At 42.7% G+C, this 24,590-nt stretch overlaps 1 protein-coding gene across 3 annotated transcripts in view; it reads left to right on the plus strand.

Moving 5' to 3' along the window:
• The window catches only part of LOC109462928 (D(1) dopamine receptor-like), a 28,313-nt gene extending 12,217 nt beyond the window's left edge, over window positions 1–16,096 (plus strand). For 2 of the 3 annotated variants that reach the window (XM_019759556.1, XM_019759558.1), the window contains exon 2: window positions 13,966–16,096. In XM_019759556.1, coding sequence (XP_019615115.1) covers window positions 14,032–15,144 — 1,113 coding nt within the window. In that variant the 5' untranslated portion in view covers window positions 13,966–14,031 and the 3' untranslated portion in view covers window positions 15,145–16,096. Of the gene's footprint in view, window positions 1–2,480; window positions 2,541–13,965 lie in introns of those variants that run through there. The other variant, XM_019759557.1, reaches the window with a different exon arrangement.
• The last annotated feature ends 8,494 nt before the right edge of the window (window positions 16,097–24,590 follow it).

Consider the following 24,590-nt stretch of genomic DNA (forward strand, 5'->3'; position numbering starts at 1 on the left):
CAGCGTGTTTCGCGGTCTAAGATATCCGTGGACTCGAGTTTGAAAGAGTGACCCTGGTTGTGTTGTAGGTGGTGGAAAATAGCTGAGGAGTAGCCGTTGGCACTAGGTCGGCAATGTTCTTTGTATCTTACTTTGAGCGGTCGACTTGTCTCTCCAATGTAGGTGTTGTTACAATTGGGCTCCTCACATTTGAGTCTGTAAATAACATTCGCCTTGGTACCTTTGTGAGGTCGGTCCTTAGGGTGTACCAGTCTTTGTCTGAGGGTTGAGTGAGGTTTGAAGTTAGTGGCTATGTTGAAGTTTTGGAAGATCCGTCGGAGTTTCTCAGATACTCCTTGGACATACGGAATAGTGATGTTGGCCTTGTTTTTGTTGGTCAATGGTTTGCACTTCTGGGTTTTCTTAGACTGATCTGAAGGTTTGAGCGCTTTGTTGAAAGTCCAGTTTTGGTAGCCACATTTAGCCAGGGCACCTCGGAGGTGTCTATGTTCGTCCGTTTTGGATATTTGCATATCAATAAACAGGTTGTATTTAAAAACCTGCTTTCCCCTCTGGTCTCTCAGTCACTGACGAAAGCTAGTGGATACTAGCTGAAACGTCTGACGTTTTCAAAATCATATCCAGTTGCTTGAGTAACTGTTTTTTGGCGTATCGTATTACCTGGATGTCTAACCTTCATCGACGAATCAGGTAGTTCGTCCTGAACCTGACAATTCAAAACTGCTGTTGACCTTCTCTGTTTATTAAATTAGAGCAAAACATCATTTTGCATTATCTCATGATAGGGTACCATAACCATTACCGAGAGATACGAGTAAAATCTCGGCTTTGTAAGTATGTCGTAGTTTGTCTTTGACAATCGAACGCCCACGTAAGCATATCTGTTGAAGCGGAAACATTTGGAAACGCCATCGGGGCAGTTTGTTTTACAAAGATCCATGCCAAAAACTCCCACAAAATTCTTTATGGATAGAATATACATAAAACCTAGGATTGTTTCAGACTCTACATGTGGATTCACATGGGTTTTATTTAAGTTAATTCATTAGGCAATGGCAATAGAAGATGCCACCCCAGCCATGCCAGAACCTTTCAAATTACTGCGATTCTGCTACCAGGAGTTTTCAATCAAAGAGCGAGTCGAAAGCAACCTGTACTTCCTGTTCCCTAAGCCATGATTACATCTTCATGATTGTGTTATTCAATGGAATGGTTTGAAATGTTGTGAGTGCAACTTTCCTGCGAATGGTGGCGACTCTCTCCCAGTGGTGCTACGCTGTTGAATTAAAATGCTATTAAAGTGAGAAAATGACTACTCTGTGAAAAGTAGGGCACCGCTTCATCAGTTGAAATTGGATTTTCAGAGCCTAGTGTACGTTCAACAATAGTGTACTTCACTACTCTTCAAAGGCTGCCGCAGATATTGGTTGACTTGTGTTTTGCACGCCCCAAGCTGTAACATCAGGCAGGCAATGACTAAAAACAGGTTCATTCAGTCTGGTAGAAATCTGACAACGAATGTCTTAAATATGTATAACTTTATTGCGCAACAATTGTACAGTGTCAAAGTATGGCATCTACTAACTTAAGCAAGTACATGTAATACATACAGATTCCATCTGAGGTGTCTCTGATATGTACTGTATCTACTGATATCTAGGGCGTCCATAGGCAGTAAATTACTGTTTTAGTGGTCGAAACTCAGTTAAAATGGTTTAGTTCTTGAAGAGATAAGGACTGAATGTTTTGCCAGGTCAGAAGCGTTCACAATTAGAAAGACGGTAGAATCTCACACATATCCACATATGTATATATATATATATTGCATCAAAAAAGAGCTTCTTTATTTAGAAACATATTCCACACATGCTGCGCTGAGTTAAAAGCCATTGGATATTCTCGTGTCTGTGTATGAAGAATTGTAATTTGGGACCTGTAGTTGTTTAAAAATCAGAGAAGTGATTATCAATGTTCAATTCCATGTGCAAAATCCATTGTGCAAAATTCCGACTTTACTGAACGAGTACTGTGCACCATCACGGCATGTGGTGAGCTTCTTTACCACAGAATACATTATGTTCATTGAGCGTATCGGGGAAAATCTCTGGATGCGCGCCTCCATTCACTTCTTTAATCACGTCCATCATCGCGCCAACTTACCTGTGAATCTTTCATTCTATTGGTCTGTATTTTTGACGCCCGTTGACGTGGCCGGGAGGCTACCAATCACAGAACGCAGACAACAGCTTTTGAACCGATGGGATAAAGCTTGCTGTAGACTGTAGTCGAGTCATCTCCATTCATGCTTCCGTCAGACCTTCACAGGTGCGATCTGCTGTGTTGGCGGGAAGCGCCGGGGCTGCTGGGCGAGTTTGACTGGGCCGGCTGATTCGATAAACCGCGCCATGGCCAGTCGCTTTGATATCGCAGTTCCCGAGTCCACCCTGTTATCAATATACCTTGAAGTACCCAGTCCTCGGTGGTGTCGTTTTATGACACGCTCAATCAATCCTACATCTATCGGACACCGTAATGTAAAGGTAAGTCACGCTCTAGGAAATGTTACTACTTAGGTAAAACCCTCTTCAGTCTTCAAATTATATTAATCCAAGATCACGGCCTCGGAAAAGAGAGTCGTGCGTCACTGGCCGGTGGAAAATTAGATACGGGGCGTTTCGGCAGATTTCATCTTTTCTCCTGAGTTTTTCTTTGTAAATTGGTCGAACAGCGCGGATGATGAGTACTGCGGTGTCCAGTCCCTCATGCTAGCGGTCTAGTGGGAGTACCGCACTCTTTCTGTAGCTGGTTCCAAGCAGGCCGGTCCCGCGCTTCAGTCTAACGACACATTTCAAAGGCTCGTTTGTGTACCAAGTCCACTTAGATTTAAACGACGAAAACCATTGACGCACAGCTGAGCAAGCGTTCCTTAATTAGCCTCTCCTACCGAGGTGTAGCGGAGAACCCTACTTGGTGTCAGCCTTGCACAGCTACATGTAGTGGCGTGGCCTGATTTCTAACACTTTGGCACGAGGTAAGAGGGATTCACTGCTTTCTAGTCACGTAGGCATAAATCGTATGAGCAAATATGATGTCATGTCTCCTTCAAATGTGGGATCCACATTTTCTGAATTTGTTCACGGACTGAGACGTTTGAGACCGCTGCAAGCGTAAAATGCATTGTGCTCAGCCGAATGCTTCACTTTTGTTTTACCCTAAAACTCTGCCCGGCCGCAGCTTGACAACACAGAACAGATGTCCACAGGTACAGCGAACACCAATAACTGTGTGTGTTGAAATTTATTGGGTGTGTTTAGTGAGCTTAGCCTTGTAGTTTTGCGCTGACTGTTTTATTCAACGAGAGGTCTCTCGAGCAGACCAGTGATTCGTGCACCACTGTGTTCAAATATTGGTACAGATAAATGTTCGTAATATTCTTTCTCTGTATATACTTTTGTGTTCTATCATTATATTTATGCTACACCACGGTTGCCGCAAGCAATTATCAACACCGATATAATATAAGTTATCAAAACCCAAAAAATCAATGGAAGGACATAACGGTCTATTACAAATGGCGTATGTTGTAAATATACTGCCAAATTTGGTCCTTGATGAATGGGCCGTCTATACAGGAAAATCGCGCGTGCAGCATATGGTTATCTCTGTGACATATCAATTCTTCAAGCTATAAATAACCCAATTAATGCATATTTTATTACCACAGTTACGAGCAAGGCTGGAACTTGACCTTCATGTATAATTCATAGCTACTTTCATATAACTGTCTAGATTGATTTTTTTGCAATTCCAGATCAGTACCATGTCACAGTGAATAGTGTAAAATCTCTGCACTTATTGTCTCTGTAATGCAAAGACAAATAAATCATTTCAAAATCGCATCTCCTTTCCCATACGGCACTAAAATCATGTCTCTGGAGTAGCCACCAACCGACAAAATCATACATTTCTCATACATTTACCTTTAGAAGATGCCTGCTACTACGAAACTTGTATAACAGTTATATTCATTCAGCTGGGGGGTTTACAGTATATTGTGTCGGTGAACTTGACGACACAGGTGTGTTGAAGGCCAAGTACCCGTGTTGACATAGCTTACACCAGCTTACACCCCTGTTCATCATTACTTGTGACACTGCACGGTGCTTAGCCGTTACAAGTGCAGCAAAGCACCATAAATCTCTGTCAAGAACGCCCGTGGGTACTTGTACTTGTCACGTTCTGGTCCCTTCATGGGGTGCACAGGTGCTATTCAGTGTGATTAGTGCTGTTGAGTTAAAATCTGGAGATCCTACGTTCAGATCCCAGTCAGACCCAAGTGTTGTGTACTTGCCACAAGCACTTAACACCCATTTCCGTACTCGACTCAGGTGAAAATGTCAATTCAATTTCAATTTATCTATTTAACCAGTAATTACAACTCAGGCCGTTTTGGCCTGCTTTTCAGGTAATCCTGGAAAATGTACCTGGAAAATGTACCTAGTACCTAGGTTCAGTCCTCTTGGATGGGAGTTAATCTGAACGTTAAGGAACCATTATGATAGCGAAAGAATTAGAGACCCATCCAGGTGTGAGCGAGTAGCCTGGGTACCATCCGGATTTTCGCTCCGCAACGCTCGAAAAATTTTTTTTGCCGACCCTTCCACAAAAATGGCAAATTCTAAGACTAAATGCTTTTAAATGACTTTAAACCCTCGTGGAAATGCAAAAGGTGGTTTAGAAGATAATAGGACCGCCATTTGGCATTTACAGATTAATCCAAAACATGTATAAAAGACTGCCTGATTTTTATAGGGGATTAGGAGACGTGGAAATAAACAAGATACATTTGTAACATAATATATTGAATGTATCTTATGCCGGCTTGTTTACCAGAATGAAGCCTTTCATATAACTTCTACATGAAGGTTCTTTTGGTTCGCTTGTCTGACGGACATCATATAAAATTTAATCTTTGATGTGTAAATCATTGACGCAAGAGTTGCCAAGGTATTTAATGACGATCCTCCTTTCATCCAGAAGCTCCAGGCCTTCATTACTGAAGTTTCTTGAAGACTCTATAGAAGAATGAACATTAACAGATCTCAGGATACGGCTGTCATTCAAACCCTTGTTAGAAGGAAAATACGAGTAGAGTGGCCGTTACTTCAGCAGATGAATAAGATGAGATATAAAGATAGGACTCGCCGATGTAGTAAGGAAAAAAGAAAGTGCCTTTAGTGCCAGTATATTGGTAGAGTTTTGTCTAATATGCAGCTAAAATGACAATACCGAAGGCAACCAAACATTCAGAAAGGCAGAATGATGGATGAGTGTTCCTAGGCGATTTGTCGATCCTACTGATCTTTCAGCCGAGCTTATCATGCACGAGTACAAAGTCTATTTCATCCACTATGGACGGGATGTGCCGCCGGACTTTGAACAAGAAAACACTTAGCTAAATTGTGAGTCATATATAAGTTACTACTCAATATGTCAATCAATACCGGCACCATTTGAATCCCACACAAACTTTCATTAATTCCTCAGTAAACAGAAGTACTAGTGTCATCTTAAGCTGGAGTCACATTTGAAACGGGGCCTGCTCGGTATGTTCTCTGTGTAGACGCCGGCCGGCTGTCATGGAGCCGAGCGTGCGCCGGCTGTCAGGGTCACAATTAAATGTTCCTTTACGGCTCCCTGTCGGGGCGCTGAGGTGGCTTCTATTAAAATTCACAAACTTTTGCTCACTTATAATTAGACGGCCGGTTTCTGTCAGGTGCCCGGCCAGTCTCCCGTCTTGACCAGTGCGGGATGCGGTAGGGTGTCGACCGGCTCTTTGCATTCCGGCCAGGCAGCTACAAGGTTCCCTGGCGGGGTCTAGGGGCGATCCTGGCGGGTCCCAAGCTAGTACGCCCCTGGCTGTTATGGTGGGTTTGCCCCTGGTTGATGCGCAGACCCGTGTATGGTCACTGCAATTCACTGATGATGGAGTCTATAAACACCTTCTTCTGAACAATTAAAGCACAGATTAGCACACGTGACGTAATAATGTTGGACAGGTGCCTGTGCGGCCGCCTGGCGGGACCCGGCCGCTAGGTTAAGGCTTGGTCCGGTGAGGTTACGGCTTCGTCACGGCGGACTTTTCCCGCCGGGGCCCGGGGTGATTTTAAAGTTGTAGTTAAAATCAATTCTGCGACCGCGCGGGGCCAAAAATAGGCCGTCAGCCGTTGGGAACCACGCCAGTCGCCTTCCAGGTCCCGTACGGTAGTGCCAAAAAAACGGGCCGCAAACGCGCCGAGCGGGCCCCCTTTTTTAATTGTGACCTAGGCTTATACGGAGGTTTTGTTTTGGTCTCTCTCTCTCTCTCTTTCTCTCTCCCTCTCTCTCCCTTCTATCTTCTCTCTCTCTTCACATTTACAGAATGTAAAAGACAGACTGAATATTTTAATCATTCCACAAGGTAGGTACGTCAGGAATTCGAACACTGCACAGAATAGTGCCGAAACGTCAACATGGATTATGATATGGTAAATGATAAGAACCAGGTTAAACAGCACTTAAAAGTCTCAAAGGAAAATGGGAATCCAGAATTAGCGTTGATTGTGACAAAACCATGCGCTATCTACTATCGGATTAGCTTCTGAACACATAGGATAACATAATTACAAGCAGGAAGGGTCACGGGGTTTTACCAGGTTAATTCTTCATTACGCTTAAAAATCGCATAAAGCGCACAATCGTAGGAATTCTCATCTATGGTTTAATCCGATCACACTTGCAATGAATTACCATGAGAAAAAGCATGCAGTACCCGATCGAATATATACACGCCACAAATCTAATTTTTTTTTCGGTACGTCAGGACCTAATTACTTGCTAAATAACACCAAAATCTAACCAAAGGTTTTAAGGTACACCACAAAACCACAAATGCAACCCGTGCCGAGGCACGCCTTGTTGGCGAAGAAAGATAGACCGAGCCCGGGATAAGAACGAAAAAGACGTCGACAGCGTGCACGTATACCTTTGTGTCTATCATTTCAAATCCACTTTGGAAAAGCATATTAGTCCATCGATCAAAAAGAAAAAAATGCAGGGAAAAGAAGGATGAAGCCAAGCCAAATGATTGAAATAATGTATGAGTCCATTTAGTGGATGTGGTCACAATTGTGAATAGCTCATGTGATATTCTAAGAATAAGATGCTAGGATTTCACAGAAGTCTCTTGAATGAACTCCTGCCTTATATAAGATATTTACTCTAACGACATTTTCCCAGAAGTTCACGTATCATATTGATAACTTTATAGCTAGCTTTTCCCATTTGATATTCAGTTTCAATCCATGAGAAAGATACTATTAGGGATATCATATTTTGTGTGATAGAGTATAGGGTTACAATATCACAGAGGCGTCATTTTTTCAGCGGTTTGTGTGCCTTATATCCGCACGGCCTCCCGATGACTGCACGGCGTCAGGTAGCTGAGAAGTAAGGCGATTGAGATGGCTCTTAGATAAGATGGTTAATGGGGAGAGATTACATTTGGAGCTGCACATCATGCGTTGTGTATGCCGCGTAGAATTGATATAATCTTACTCTTTGCATATTTTTACGACCTCCACATCCTTTCAAGGTCATTCTGAATGGCATAAGCTTATGGTACGGAAATGCGACTTGAGAGAAGGAGTTGAGAACGTCATTATGGGAAACACTATGGTGCTTCACGTGGGACCTCCGGTGGGGAAGGAGTAGTTAAGGAAGACATTTCGGTAGCTAAGACGTCTAAACGAGCATTTTCTCTCCCGACAAGACACTACCCAATAGGCAAGACAATGTCTAATAGACCACCGGAGTGGATTGGACCGGCCTGGGGTACAGAGGGTTCATTAACGTGCTATACGCTAGAGGCAAGCCAACCCATAAACACGAGGCAGACGGCTTCTACGTACCCTCTGTAGGCGTGCAACCGTTATCAGCTTGTGCCTATTTTGAGACCGCACATCTGTAAGTCAAAAGCGGAATTGCTAATGATCATACCACGGCCAGTATGCCATTAAACACTTATGGTTTTAGATACTCATACACAATGCATGAATATACCCGAGATACCGTCTTGTTCACATCTGGCGACCGATCTTTGGAGCGGAGTAGAGCTGAAAACAAGAAAGGGAAGGTCTCATGACTCGCGTGAAATATTTAGAGTTTTTGTGAATTTCTTGTTTTATTCATTATAGTGAATTTCTCGTTGATTCTGTCAGTGTATTTTCCCACTGGCTGCCATTTTGTTCCTTCCGTCTATCAAAGATTTCTGTGGCTCATGGCAAGGTTCTTTATTGCTATGGCTTTACCCTGCTGATAAGAAATGGCTAAATATTTTCAGATTTATAGTACGCAGCTGTCTCCATAAATAAAGTTCAAACGTTCTGCTAGCTAGACTGTCTGAAGCCATTGTACTAATGGGTGATAGTGATCGGTCGGCGTAATATATACATAAAGGCTTTCCAATACAGTGACAAATGACCCTATTCATATCAATATACAGAGAGTCTAACTTCCATCTTTAAGCTCTTTGACTTTGAACCCGTACTGCTGCAGTATTTCACTGACCTCTAAATTCAGTTTTGTCCGCACCAGCTCCATTGAATAGCCATTACGAGTACTACGAGTACACAGGAAAGCAATTCAAGGAACACCGATTCAATATATTTCTACGATTGGCCCACATATACATGTAGAGTTTTTCATCCTGAGTACAATATCTGTGTAAACCGTCCCGCGGCATGGCTGGAGGTGAGAATAAATCTGTCCGACGGTGAAAGAAACCCCGAGAAAAGCGTGGGTGGCGGTAACTGTACACGTACAGCCACTGTAGAAAAACGCTGTGTGAATGGCTTCAATGGAAATCCACATCCCTATCGCTCCGCACTTTCTACAGAGTAGCGGACGTGCTTTGTCAAACACTTGAAATGAAAGGTTTCACGCCGAGAATAAAGGTTACATAAAGGTCTTCAGTCCCTGACGAACACGGGGTATATCTTTATGGCTTACGGTGATAAGGGAGTGGGTACTAATTGCACGTACTAATCTGTAGTAAAGTTCACCAGGCTTTTAGCATCTTCGAGTGTTGCTATAGTGCGAAATGCTGCGATGACTTTAAGGTTAAGTACAGATTATGAATTGATCACCGGATTACATGGTGCGACTGTGGTCAGCTGTGGTGTCTTTGATGGACGCCCACTAGCGTTAACACATTCCCTTTTAAAAGAACCGTTTGAATTTTTTTTCAATAAAAGTTATCTTTTATTTGGTTCCGATGCAATGGCAGCACTGCCAGTACCTTGTTATAATATTTCTTGAAGAAAAATGGGTGGGCATTATAATCCCTTGACTTTATTAGCCAACTGAGCATCATAAAACATGTTTAAAGTCAGGACTCTTATCTCAGTTCGATAACTCGCCGTTTGTTTTCTCCATCATTTAGTCAAATAAATCACAGCATTAGCTGGCACGACGACGAAGGCAGATGTCTAGACGGGCGAGCCTATTATGTCCTTATCATGATGATTACTTTTCATTGTCGTAGAGGGTCTAGCAATAATGCTACCTGGTGTCATTCGTCACTAGATAATTTCTCTGGAGCTGATGTTTGTACCAAAGCACAAAGTGGTATTCAAAAGCGGCGTTTTTTTTTCATTAATGGACGTTACCCCGGGCCCATACACATGTCTTTATTACCTTCGCCAAGAAGTTTGTGTTTTCTCTGCTGTTTGTAAGTCTGTGGTGCTGTGGACAGCATAACTCATCGAGAAGCTGTGGATGGATCCCTATGATATTTGGGAAGGCGTTGCCAAGAGGAAGGAAAAGTTCAAAGATGGGCCTCCGATTTTTTAGTAGGAGATAACAATTGGGGGAGAGAGTAAATGGTATAGTTTTGCACCCCTAGTGGCCCTTTGTACACTGCAGGAGGCCTTTTGTTGGAGAATTTGGAAGAGGATAGATGTTTGATGGATTTCACTCAAGCAGCGGTTGAAAAATTTCCTTTGCTTTTGGCCATGGCATTTGGGCAATGTAGGATGTAATTAACATTCCTATTGCACATATAAGTAATGAGGAAAACTTATATGGACCGACGGCAAATCTGGCAAAAAGCACAAGCGATGCATTCATGCATGTATAGCAGCAACGGAAGCAGCATGGATATAGTGTAGTTAATCTAGTCAAAAAGCGCTTCTGCAGCCATGGCATTTCGTAAAGCTTGAGTGTCTAACTTCACATTTGTCCGATGTTGCCAAGAGACCCCCAAATCACGGATTTCCCGTCACACTAATGAAACAATGGCCGCTGTGGAACTGTGGATAACCCAGGAAAAATCCCAGCAGCCAGCGTGACCAATTTTACTGCCCAAAAGACCCGTTCTACGACGTCAGCTCTCATTCATTATTCAGCATCATCCCGTGGAAATGTCAAGGTAGCTCCTGCCGTGTCACCGTTTATACTCTAAATGGTGACCTCAACGATTTTAGACAGAAATATCATCGCGTTTCCTGGAAGAAATGCCTGGCAGATTTCCGTCTGCAGATGATTTCCTGTATCTGGTGATCTTAACGACGAATCGAAGTCTTCAAATGGTCTCCGTTGTGATTATAATGATTTTCCCTTGGCTACTTCTCTATCAGCCGTTGAATGGTGTCGAAATGAGGAAGAAGTAATCACGATCCGTTCTCAGCCTGGCAACTGGTCAATAATACACCGCATTATTCAGCACGAAATGCCCCAAGCTTAACTTTGATATAATCTTCTATTCTGACAAATCAAAGGTGTAACATATGGAAGACGGTATGTAGAATGACATCAGGATATAGAATATAACTTAAGGTGTCGACCTTGTCAGCCTCATAGGCTTACTGAGTTAACAATTCTATTCAAAGGCTTCTTCTATGCATTTCAGCACCGTTGCATGTATATAAATGAATGTACGTCGTACAGATCACATTTAACTTTTGTCTGTTGGCGACACAAGCGCAGAGAACGGGTTTGTGATTAACAGTGCATGTTCACGCCCAGGTATGGAGACATTGTATAAAGTCTAAGGCATACTGGGTGGTCAGCAAAACTGCGTGGTCAGCAAAACTTTGGAACTTACGACAAAAGTTAAACATCTTCCTGTTAAGCCTTATCTTTGCAGCATACTTTCTAGGGAGTTCGTGAAACAAGGGCATGAAGAGGGTATATTCCATCGAGAGGAATCATCGTAAATATCGCCTTTCCTTTTGGGATCTCTTTCTGCAGAGATTTCTGTGTCATCTTTGACATTTTTCTGTGATATCAACTTTGTGAAAATACAGCTTTAATTTGAAAAGGTCTCATACATGAAATTTCACAGTGAGAAGGTTTAAGTACTTCTTTAAAACTTGACCCCGTCTGATATTACTATCCCTTAAGGACAGACATGGCCCAGCTACCCTGACAACCCGTCCATTACAGCTGTACTAAAGATTTTCCATTTTTCACCCTCCCAGGACCGTTACGGAACAGCCATTAGCCACATGGGTATGCGGCTATGTCTATCACACATATAGCCATGTCTATCACAAATTGAGTCTAAGGCGTAAATCAGACGGGTGGATTCCACCCCAGGCCCTTAGCAACCTTACATCAGATACAGGTCACTGTGGCTGTCAACACGTCCATCATGTTAGATTCTGTGCGTTTCACGGCGCTTGTCTGGCGGAGTGGAGCGACCGAGCTGAGCCGACAACGTCATGACGCCAGCCGGTAGCGCGAACTTCTCTTCGGATTTAAAAAAATCATTCCGGTATATACACGACTCAATTTATAGAACACTTTGTGACATTCTTACAAGGAACACAATACAGGCTCATCAGCATCGTCATAACAAATCCGCAGAAAACCCCAGGCGGTTCGTCCTTGCTTGTCTGACGCATTTGCGGTAACCTCCAAATGACTTTACTTGGGGCGAGCAGTGATTACTTGATGTAATGAAGTACACAGTCGGGATTCTATTTGCTAAGGTTTGCTGGTTTCCGGTAGGCGAAATCCCCTGATTCTTTGCAATTTCCTGAGGAGAATATTGGACGTTCTCTTCAAACACACGCCCTGCCATGTAGATAGAGCTTCAGCTGGTGGAATAGATCACATTGCGCTTCCCTTTGCCCACGCATAACAACTTTAAGCACACCCCAGCATTTTGGCATTTTATTGAAATTCCAGCATGGCCGCAGACTGGTCACGACACCATAACTACAAAAGGGATACGTAAAAGCGTAAATAATGTCTTCTAGCGTTACTTAACTGCTTTTCCACAGCCAATTCAATATCGACAGAAAATACGAAATGCCATTACATATAATGGTTACGTGAATTATTGGCTTCTGTTGCCTACTAAATATGTCTTTACACGCCTCAGTTCAACTTTACGGGATTATCTTAAAGTAGCACCACAAGTATCATGAGGGTAGTTCAGGCCAAAACGAAGTTGGAGACAACCTTGCTACGATAGCTTCTGCTTCTGTAAAAAGGTCGAGTTGAAAAAGGTTCAATTGACAGAGCGAGAGTCCTACATATTTCATTGCCCTTGGAAATACCGTTTGGTGAATACCGTTGTCGTACGGTGCATTAATTCTACCAAGGGATAAATTACCTCGTTATATCTCCGCTATAAAATAGATTAGTGCTACTGGCGTTTACAACGTGTATTGAAGTATGTATCCGTATTCCTTTACTTAAGATAGCTCAGAAAGGTTCAAATTGATTGTTACGACATTACTTTTGAGATCAGTTTGTATTTCGGTATCAACGGTTGCGCAAAAAAGTTCCAAGACGTATACGTCATTGGGCACACAATCTTTGGCCACATCATGCCTTCTGGGTAATTCCCACAGACTGCACGGAGTGATGTATTGTTACGGTAAGTAAGCCGAACTAGGGATATTTCTCGGTGCCGCTCAGTCTCCAACAAGCTGCATTTGTATCTCGATAAATGGTTGCGTGGCTTCCAGGCGTAGACTTGTCATAGATTCTAATGGTAACGCAAGGAAGGCTTACGGGAAGATTTTTAGCGAGGTCACTTTTACCATATACCTATGACGTAGACATGTGGTGAAGCTTAATAAGAAAAAAAATAATTAATGAGACTTTTAAGTGTAAGTCTTCGTGCAGACAACTCTTTGCCACTGTGGCCTCTCTTGTAAGACTATGTAGACATATACATAATCCACAATTCATCAAACGTGTTGCCACGCAAGGATACTTGGGTTCATCCCATGCCGTGTCCTGAGCGGGGTGCGTGGTCTGACCGATGACGTGCTCTACTCTGATCCGTAATAATGGATCCTCCGTCATCATATGTTGCTGTAGAAAACTTTAAGCTTTTAAAAATACGACGTTGGAAGAAAAGTACGCTACGGTAATGGTGTTTGAATGAAAAAACGCAAGGCAGACATCAGTATGCAACAGGGAATACCTGATTGACTGATGAGGTGTATATATGCCATTGCTAAGGGCCTTAATTGTGAACAAGATTTCAGGGTCACTTGGGAGGTCTCGCAAACCGCGGAGCGCGCAGCATGCAGCCTGCCCCTTGAGCATGAAAAGATACAATATTTGATTGACACTTCAAATAATGTCTCCGCCGTTTTGCCCCTATGTCTGTTCTATTCCCTGTCTGCACGTAATGCCATAATTAACAGACAGTAATGTCTGCAAAACATATAAGCGAAAAATGCAGAATGGAAAATCGATCATGTTGAGACAGAGACAGACAGACAGGCGTTGTATACACGTGAAGAAGGCACCAACGTCAGCAATATCACTCGGGGGTTACGACCCGTGCCAAGTTATCAAATCAAGTTAATTAATATGTAACTTCGTTGGGCCTGTATTCGATACTCAAAAGCTGATTTATTTTGCAATGTTGAATATATTTCTTTCCTTATTTCATCACAGAACATTGACTAAAGATACCGGCATAGAGAGGGACCGGGTTCTGTTCACCAGCCGCCCCCAGACAACATGACGATGGTAGCCGTGAACAACAGCACCAACAGTTCCGACATGTTCCAGGGATGGGAGGACCTGGAGGGGGTAGACCTGCTCCGGGTGGTTGGAGTGGGAGGAATTCTGTACCTCATAGTCCTCGTCACAATCCTAGGGAACCTCATGGTTCTCACTGCAGTCATGAAGTATCCGCACCTGCGCTCCAAAGTCACCAACTACTTCATCTGCTCCTTAGCTGTGTCTGATCTCATGGTAGGTTTCCTGGTCCTGCCCTGGGCAGCGGCGCAAGAGCTGCTGGGATACTGGCCCTTCGGACAGTTCTGCTCGACCTTCGTCTCCCTTGACGTCATGTGCTGCACGGCGTCCATCTTGAATCTCTGCGTCATCAGCGTGGACCGGTACTGGGCGATTTCCGACCCTTTCAAGTACGAACGGGACATGACGTGTTGTCGGGCAGCCCTCATGATCGGGTTGGCCTGGTGCTTGTCAGCAATGATCTCCCTGATTCCAATCGGTCTAGGCTTCCACCAGATAGGAGAAACAATAACCGTCACGCAACGACAGTGTGAGTCGAACATGAACGAAGTTTACGCCATCACGTCCTCCTTCGTCAGCTTCTACATTCCCGTCATCATCATGGTTCTGGCCTACAGCAAGATCATGCAGATCGCCCGGCGGAAGTACGAGGACATTGTCGCACTGCACCGCTCAGTCAACCAGAACACCAAGTCCGTACAGGAGTCCAGAACGGCGCTGAGACGAGAAACGCGAATATTCAAGACTCTAGCCTGCATTCTCGGGGTCTTCATCGTCTGCTGGCTCCCCTTCTTCATCCTCAACTGCCTCGTGCCGTTCTGCCCGCTGCGAACAGGGGGAAAAGCAAACTTTACGTGCATCAACAACACTGTGTTCACAGTGTTCGAGTGGCTGGGTTGGGTCAACTCCATGCTGAATCCCATCATTTACGCCTTCAACAATGACTTTCGGAAGGCGTTTTGGAGGATGCTGTGTCGGCGGGTGGCCTACAGAGGAAGCGACGCTGCCGCGGTAAACTGTCCCTGCTGCCCAGCGGAGACCTACGAAATGGCGGAGTACAGGACCTCCAACAGAGGCCCCAGGTCCGTATGACAACGACAGCAGCCTGACGAAGGGGACACGTTCGAAGAGATCGAGATGACGGAGATCGGAAGCTACAACATTAGAGAGTAGGACAGGGGTTCTGTAGCTAGTGAGAAAGGGGAGCAAGGCTATACAGGGTAAAAAATAAACTGCGCCTGAAAGAGAACATGTATAAATCAACAGGGTTGAAAGAAACTATACTAGTATCCAGTATCAATGACCGTAACAGCTGATATTCAGTCGACCTAGTATGTGGACTAACCGAGGAGTGAGGAAGTGCAAAACATAATAATAACAACATAGTAGCAGGATGTGCGTGTTGCCAAAACCAACACATAACCCTTAAATCAAAATTGCTATCTCTGCAGGTTTTGGAATGTCTGGTGATATCAGACGTGAGTATATATCCTAATCAAGGAGTAGAATAAAAAGTTTGAACTGTGTAAAAAGAAGTCTTCTATATTTCAGTCAGAAATGATTTCTTATCATGTAATTAATACTGCTAATTTGATGTTTCAAAGGTATTGTGCAAGTTATGTGTACGGTTATGTGCTACGAAATCTGTTTGTATAACGTACATAAAACAAAGTTTAAAATGGCGATGTTGATAATGATGATTATATTTATGTTGTTGTTGATAATGATGGATTATTCTTCTTTCGATTCGACAGATGACCAGTCATTTGCCGATTGTCAATTTACATGTTACAAAGCTATGACAGCATTACTACCTGTACAGACAACGTTGCTCAATGCAACAATAGAGTATAAGTCAGCCTTAGGTCCTTCAACATAGGCACATTGTACAGTACCTCAACAGGTAATCAGGGTACAGTGTTAAGAAGTATTGTTCCAATGGTCAACGATGCAAGTACAACAACCAATCAGTCTATCGTAATCACCCCAGTCACCATGTTGTTTACAGTAACTGGTATTGGCTGTATTTATGACTGTTGATGTTGATGTTGATGTTGACGACATGGAATAATGTGCTGCAGCCAGACCACGGTAATAGTTTTGGTTTGTCTAACGACGTGTAAGTGCCTGATTCATCCGTGTAATGAGTTCTAGATCTGTTGGAATCTTATCAGAAAAGTATCAGAGACCTCTAATCATGTTCCTATGTAAAGAGTGCATTTCTAGTGACTCTGGTATCTCCGTTTACATTGTACAATATACTACATGACATCATTGTATCTATATGTGCTGCAACTATGAATTGTGTAGAAAAGTTATGCACAGACGACAGTTTATCAACCTTTAAAACCCACAGATCGTCGTCAGTGTAATTGCAAGTGAATTCGATGTTGTCACCACAAGTAATATGTGTCAAATGTCGAAATTTTGGAGTAAAGTTGTAAGGAACGTCAAAATTGTATACTTCTTCTTTGTCAGGCTAGACTATGTGCAGAGAAACTACTCACTAAATTTTGTTACCTTCCTAAGTTTAAGTTTGCTCCATGCGACTTTTAGATTTTTAATCAACCAGATGAGCCAAAACCATTAAAACGCACAGTCTGGCACAACAACGTAGCTGGAGGAAGCTTGAAGTACTCTGTCTCCGAAACTGGGTCTGACATCCACAGGGTTTCTGATTTACCAGAGGATGCCGAAATTAACGGGGCAACTCGATGTGAGTTCTATACGTCAAATACTCGCGACTCTGCAGCGAGAGGCCAGGCACAATTATTACCTATACAGAACTGGTTCCTTACTATTCATCCCACCGGCCTATTTGTTATATAATCAGGTTGTTGACTTAATTATACTTCTTGGTACATTTTTTTTTAAAATCATACCTTCTTAGAAGGTACAGGCCTAAAATCCTATTCAGGCGAATTTCAAAAGACAGTCATTCTGCATCTGCTAATTATCTACAATCATTTTTATATAATGGCTTTGAAAACTTTCCAGGTGGAGATCAGTGGTAAATACACTACCCAAGCTTACAAAATTCTGATGTGAATGTCATTTCACTGCTATGCACTGCCAATGTATACATTATTAGAAAATGTATACAAGACCTCGTTTGAAGCTGCTTCAATGTCCCCATATGCCCCTGGAAATGGACTCGAAAGCAGTGTCGTAATCTGATCTGCTGGCACAACAATAGAAGCCGACCTGTGTTTACCAGAAGCTGGAATGATTGAAGTTTGCGATGATTGATATGGTATCTAGGCAATACCAATAAGATTATATCCCTGTTTTTGTCCTACCATACTCCATTCCAGTATGTGATCTATAAATACTGTGAACAGCAGTGGCTTTGGTACTTTGCTGGCACGGTTTCAACTTTTTATCGGCTCAATTTAAAGTTCCAAAAATACATGGTCGCATGACATGTATCATTTATCACATTTTGGCTATCATAGAACTTCTTAGTTGTTATCTTTCTGCTTGATCTTGCACAGTGACATTTTGTTGCATCGGACTTAATCTGTGAGGTGAGAACGCTGGAAGCAGTATGGATAAAGGGAAGCAAGTCCACTTCGAGGGCCTTCTAGATATGCACATTTTTTGCAGTGCTATATAATGTTTTACCAAAGAACAAATTTCCCAACAATCTTCACTGTCTAGAAATGATTGCAAGTTGAAAGACGTTTTTCGATGTTTTCATCGACATGGCAGACTTTGAATGAGATAAGTTCTACATCTCTAGTTCTCATGAATCCTGTAGTGGGCTTAGTCTACCGGAATACGGGCGCACAAAGAGATTGGCGTTGTCAGTAGATCTGACGGTAGATGCACCGCAGTAAGGATCGATTTGGGCAGCATCGGAACACACATGAAGCAGAGACAATTTACCAGGCGATTGCCTCTCACTTATAAAAAGTAACATACAACCAGCGGGCTTGCGTGTTCATCTGGGTAATCGGGTTCGATTACGCGGTCAGGATGTCAGGTCAAAACACAAGACAAGGTCAGTTCTGTACGGACATATAGCTCGCTCACGCCATTACATTTATAGCAGCAGGTAAGTATCAAAATCTAACGGTTGGGTTTTTATGAACCTAGGTGGCGTCATCGACCAAAGCATGTAATGGTTTTCGACTAAAAATATAGCCTCAAATGTACTAGAATAGCAACTGTAAGGTGGTGGATGTAATGCCGCACTAGTGCTGCTTGATACGTACCATATCCTGGCCTGCAACCATCTCAATAGTGTAAGGTTTTTCAGAGAAACGGTTCGTAAGTGATGTTCTTGCACAGAAATTTGAGTAATTATGTAACATGGCGTCAGAACCCTCCACAACAACAACAAAAGTTCATAACTGAACAACAAAATATCTAATACCTTTGAGAGTTTCTCGTACGGTATGTCGTATCTAATCATGTATTAACTAAGTTTTTATTTATCAACATAACATGTATCCATTGATCTCTGCTTGTCACTCTACGGTGAACGTGACTAACATATAGCAAATCCACAGACCTAAAACGATACCTCTCCATGAATTAGCAGCCTCTGACTTGTCCCTCCTTTCATGTCACCTGTTGTAAGACGTGCTTTGTATAGATTTTAGAAATAGCTGCGGAAACACAAACAGACACACCAAAATAAAACTTCCATACACTATAGAAATATTATAGAAAACCAGCCGCACTATTTCCATTATTCATTGCCATTACCTTTTTTTCCAAAACCTTAACCATTACCTTTCCAACGTACAGCGACAATTTAGTAATTATGACCGAATGGTTGCTTAAAACCACATACCACAAGCCACTAATCAAACCCTTTGGTAGTCAACGTAATTGCGCTCCAGTAGCCAAAATGTATTTGATAAAGTCAAATTAGGATCCCCATGAGTGGACTCAATTCATCTTAGATGGCTAACATCAAATATATACTTAACACAAATGTAGCTTGAGATTGTGTTAATGTTTTCTTGTATGTTTTGCTGAGGACAGTTGGCCACCGAGTTTTTCTTGACTCGGTGTTTTTTCTGGAAAGCATGTCCACAGAAGTAAGCGTTTGCCCCTAAGGCCTCGACAGAATGTTCAGAAAAGCTAAAAAGTGTTCGTACGAAGCGGTTCTTGAATTATACGTCTTCAAATCCACTCTGCCGTCGCTCTATCAATGTGAGACACGAGTCATAATTATTGTTGGATGGTGAGAGTCTACACCCCATCATTCACCATTAAGGAATAACAGAATTACCACATTAATTAAGCAAATTAGGTCATTGATTGCATAACTGTTATGATGTTCCACCTGCCATAGATAAATTTAAAGTATCATCATGTAAAACACTGTAATTACAGAATTTCCTCATTAATTTTGCAAAATAAGTCTTCATTTACATAATTTGCATGTAGTTATGTACATCTCTCCATAAGCTACCTACGTACCAAAAATGTTGCAAATACGTTGTTCCTTTCTGGACTTGTCCACTTTAAAAAGCTTTCGACAGGAACTCCCCTGCAGTTCCAGAACATGCTGCTAGGGGGACAAAACCCAAACCACGCTTATTCCTGACTGACTGGAAAAAGCTATCTGTCACCAAAAATCCAAGGCCATAGCATGTTCAGGACAACAGATACAAAAACCGGAAGTTCTGCTGCAGTACCAAGGTCAGTCACCAGGAAGCCCATATTTGATCTTGACCTTGTCTACCTACGACCTACCAACATACCAAATATCATCACAATCCATAAGGGCGTTATGAAGTTATGCTGGCTACAAATGTGCGGAACACACACACACACACACACACACACACACACACACACACACACACACACACACACACACACACACACACACACACACACACACACACACACACACACACACACACACACACACACACACGCACACAAACACACCGAAAACAATACCTCCATTTTTCGTTAAAGCTGCGTGGACAAGTTCAGGATTTTCAGAGTTTCATACTAAACTACATCAAAACTAAAATATCTCAATCTGTGATTTGCCTTATATGTGACTGAGCACGGAAACGGAAATTGCCATGCTTGCTCGATGGGAATAGTAGTTCCTGCAGGCACTGCCATTCAAATAAAATTCCTAGTTTAGGCTTGGCTTACTATTTGTCTTTCCTGGGTAATATTTCTGATCGCTATTACAAGCCATTGCTACAGCCTTATCTCAGCGACGATGACAACCGTGTCAATCACACACTTCCTGTCCTGCAGCGACGATAGACATGTCGACTCAGACCTGTCGGGTAGTCCCGTTCATCCGGCAGCTTCTACAGACAGCTGGGACAGGTATGGATTTTCTTGTTTGTTGTTAAACATCGATAAGGAAAGGAATTTCCTGTCTGCTGATGGGTCTATGAATCATGACGTTTGGAGCAGGACTGATTATACTATCACATGGAGACTTTTTAAAACAAGTTTGTGGCAATGGTATTTATGATAAGCATAGATTGATGGCCCCTATGTAACTCCACTGAATTTAAACAGGGACAACAGCTCACTCGTTAAACATTAATATTGTTCTTCATCGACATTAGGACGACCTTGTTGACCACCCATGTGGTGTAATGGCCTTGTGTTTCACTTTGTACATTCTGCTTATACTAGAGCCTGGTTATACGACACAACCATTCCCCCCAACTATCTCTAAGCAATCTGATGTGACACCAATCCAACAACTTTATCTAGTATGTTGGACATAGTTGCACTCCCTTTTGGCTTCTTGTCCATGCGGATATGTGGCTCCAGTGACAATGTTGCAAGGTTGAACCAAGGCAGTGCCCATGCCAATACACGTGTCATTTTTCACGGGGGTGTCCCTCTATAATGGACGTGTCCTTGGTATGTCGGCTCGTAGTACTGCCGGAGTTCTCCTCAACAACAGCCTAATCCATCACAAGTTTTTGGTGCGTGGGAGGAATGAAAAGGACGGTGAGATAATGATCATCGCCCCACCTGGTCCTAATCGCTTTCCTGGCTATTCAAAGACATGGAAGAGCGTGGTTCTGTTCATTGCATTGATAGCAGATAGCAGACACTAAGGGACAATAAACTGTGCTTAAATGATCTCCAACTTTGCTTTTCAGCTGCTCCCCCTTATCTGTCTCATTACGCAGTCCATTGCACATCTGCTTTAAGGGTCCCTGGTGCAGTACAAGGCATGTACGTTAACGTGACGAGAGGGAACACCGTCATGGCAGAGCTCCAAGCTAAGAGTCGTGATTGTCTTTCTACATGTTCGTGCAACACATTTGCGAAGGTGTAAAGAGTCCCTGGATACATACATGCATCCCTGTCTTACTAGAATTGTCAAAAATGATCGATTTTCTAGACATTCCGAAGAAAATTAATGTTCAGGGTATTCAACGTGTTCAAAGTAATCTAACTCCAACTCGATCTAGCAACATGATTTAGCTACGGCTTTTAAGCTACTTTTGCTACATCCTTATTTAGCTCATGACTACGAAGGGAGTACCCGGCATAACCAATAAACGTAAAGGGAAAAGGTTTTCTCGAACAGTTATAATAGGCATTATGGTTTTAGATACAGATCCATTTCTTAACTTTCCAGTCAAATTTGCTGGACTTCTGACAAAACATCGTCAGGAGAATCATCAAGTAATAGTTTACAGATTTCAAGTTATTATGCTCTGATTCTAATGTCACGATAATGTCGTTGAGTATGTAAATTCATCAGTCCATAATTACATCACCTTAAAAGACCTTACAAGATAAATAAGTGCAAGCTGAGCCATGTAATAGGGATCTGTACTGTTGCAGGTAAGTGATCATGGGCAGTTTTTCAGGCATCTGATTAAATAAATAAATCACCATCCATCGCAACGAAACCAATAAATTGTGAGCCGTGTCTGTTGGTAATGTACGAAATACGTGACTTACTTCTTTTACAGAATGAAAGACGTTTAAATTATGTCTTGTGATCGTGAATTTGCCGTAATGTGCAGTCTATTATATCTGGTTGGTTCTATGACATGTCTGTTGTCATTCCACACGGGCTGCTATTATATTAGATCTCCTGCTGCATGTCACTTACCAGGTGTAGACGGACGTAATTCGATGCAAAGCGTGGCAATGATAGATTCATTGCAACAGAAGGCAATTTGTTCAAGTTACATTCATTACAAAACGTTAATGCACAAATAGATCTTGCGTAGTTGTGACATTCCCATTTGGTTTTGAACCGATTGTAAACGCGTGATGTCAGCTTGAAGTGATGTTGTTATCCGCTATCTGTAGAAATCACTACGGAAGCTGTAGGTAAAGGTTATATGGAATTGGGTCAAAAGTAGGGGTTAAACTGTGATATGACCATGCAGCAATCGCCATGTGCTTGCCTGTCTGCCTGGCGAATCAAAGTAGATTTTCTTAGCTTTAATTTCTATTTCTTTGAATTCACAAAGCCGTTTACACGGTATGTACGACACTGGTCAAACACACACATGCCTGACAACGACAATAGCCAGAGTAAATCACCATGAGTTTTCCTCCATGGGTAACATATCATATCGTTCTGCCCAAATTGGCCGAGTTCGATGGCGGAATTGTGATTTGTTTGACTTTTGTACCTCTACAGGGATTTACCTGGGCATAAGGTGAGGACGTTTTGCATGTTTGGGTAACGGTTTTATCGAACATGAAGTACTGCTTTTAACAGATTGCCCGCGGGCGCCAGTCAGCAGATTTTGTCTACCTTATTGACCTTTATCGGCGGAATTTCTGAACAAAAGTTCCTACAACCACCTTGACCTTCTAGAACTATGCTGTCTGTTGATCTATGACTGTTTCACAGACCGTATCATATGCGATGTTTCTCATTCTGCACAGACGCAATGAGAATTTAGCCGTAATGCCCGGCATTTGTCAGCCGAAACTGCATTGCATATTGTCGCAATCCTACAGACGTTTTGCTATATGTCTGGCATGCAACAGGTAATAGGACCAAAAGCGTGGAAACGTTTGCCAAGGAAATTCTGAAATGAGCCATGCTAGTTGAGCCACACTTACGACGAAGTTCGCTCATGTTGAAAGTCAACACCAACTGATTATAGCTAATACCCTTCTAATTGTGTTAACTGTTGAATTCACAAATACATATAGACTTATTTCAATTGCAAAGTTCGGTGAACCTGCATACATAACCCTAATAACCTTAAGAAGTTTTGTCAGACAGTTACAAACCACTCATTTATCAATGTCCACCAACACTAAATTTATGTGTCGGATAAAAATAAGCTAAGACCCATGGATGCAAACACTCAGCCTCCGCGAAGGTTATCCTCCTGTAGGCGTGGAACGCCCTGCGTCTGCCGGTCACCAGATTCACAAACTTTGGGCAGATACATAGTAATTGAACAATTATTAGCCGGGCCCCTCTGTGGCCAATTATGGCGGGCTTGATAGAATCCAAGCCGTCTCGCCGAGCACGGAGGCAGGGACATTCACCATTACTGCGCACTGTTAATAGGATCGGTACTGTGCACGGTGGGATGGCTCAATTATCTGATCATAAATACTGAATGTCCGTGCACAGACTTCACTAGAGACAATTGTGAGAGGCTTAATTGGACAGGAAGGTTACTGAACCCAGGCAGGCATCCGTGCGATGTGAGGGGAAACGCCGATTTAGCTACACGCACCGAGAATGGACGAATCAAAACATGAATGAATTCATTTTACTCTTCTTCTCGTATCCGTTGTGAGGGCATGGCCGGCATAACCTGTAGCTGTTGAGTGTGTCAGTTTTAAGTGCCGCGGTACAGTTCGGTATTTTGCGCTACTTCTCCTGGACTAACGTACATCCTGTTGTATATAATTATTAATCAAAACACGTACCATACACCATGTGTTACACGGACGTTCTTAATTTGATTTTCCCAAACAGCCTTCTGTTCTTGAAAACGCTCCAAGTTATGTATATATTCTTTCCAGCTTTCCCTGGTAGTTACGCCTCCCACAGTTGAATGATTCCGAGTCAAGCTGGAGGCCTGTCTCTCACTCTGCTCCTGGTGCAGTTTATAGTTAAGAGGAACACCTTCTGAAGACCTGAAGAAATGATTCATAGTTTCTTGGAAGTTGCTGTGGAAGTTCTATCTCTTGGGACGAGTTCTAGATGAGATGAAGAACAGGTCTCCCCGCGCCTCCACGTCAGCAGGCTGTCGCCAGGTCTGCACCGCTGCGCTGAAGGCCGCTGAGTAGCTTCTCTCCGTGACGACGTGGGCGGGACACAAACCACCAGCCTACATCCATCAACGTTCAGACAATCCGTAACCGAACGGAGATCCGGAAATGGCGCTGCCGGCCACTGCTCGAACGTAATTGATTTAGAAATCGACTGGGGGAAACCGACTTTGTGTCAGCACACGAGGCTGACATCTGCAGCATTGTCTTCATGTTTAGTCATCAGAAGCAAAATTTAAAAAAAGGAACAAATAGACATACCAAACATATATGATACAATGAATGTCTGCTTTTCTTGATTGATTTTGATTTGT

Source organism: Branchiostoma belcheri, unplaced genomic scaffold (genome assembly GCF_001625305.1).
Source record: "Branchiostoma belcheri isolate BF01 breed outbred unplaced genomic scaffold, Haploidv18h27 scaffold120, whole genome shotgun sequence".
NCBI classification, from domain to species: Eukaryota; Metazoa; Chordata; class Leptocardii; order Amphioxiformes; family Branchiostomatidae; genus Branchiostoma; species Branchiostoma belcheri.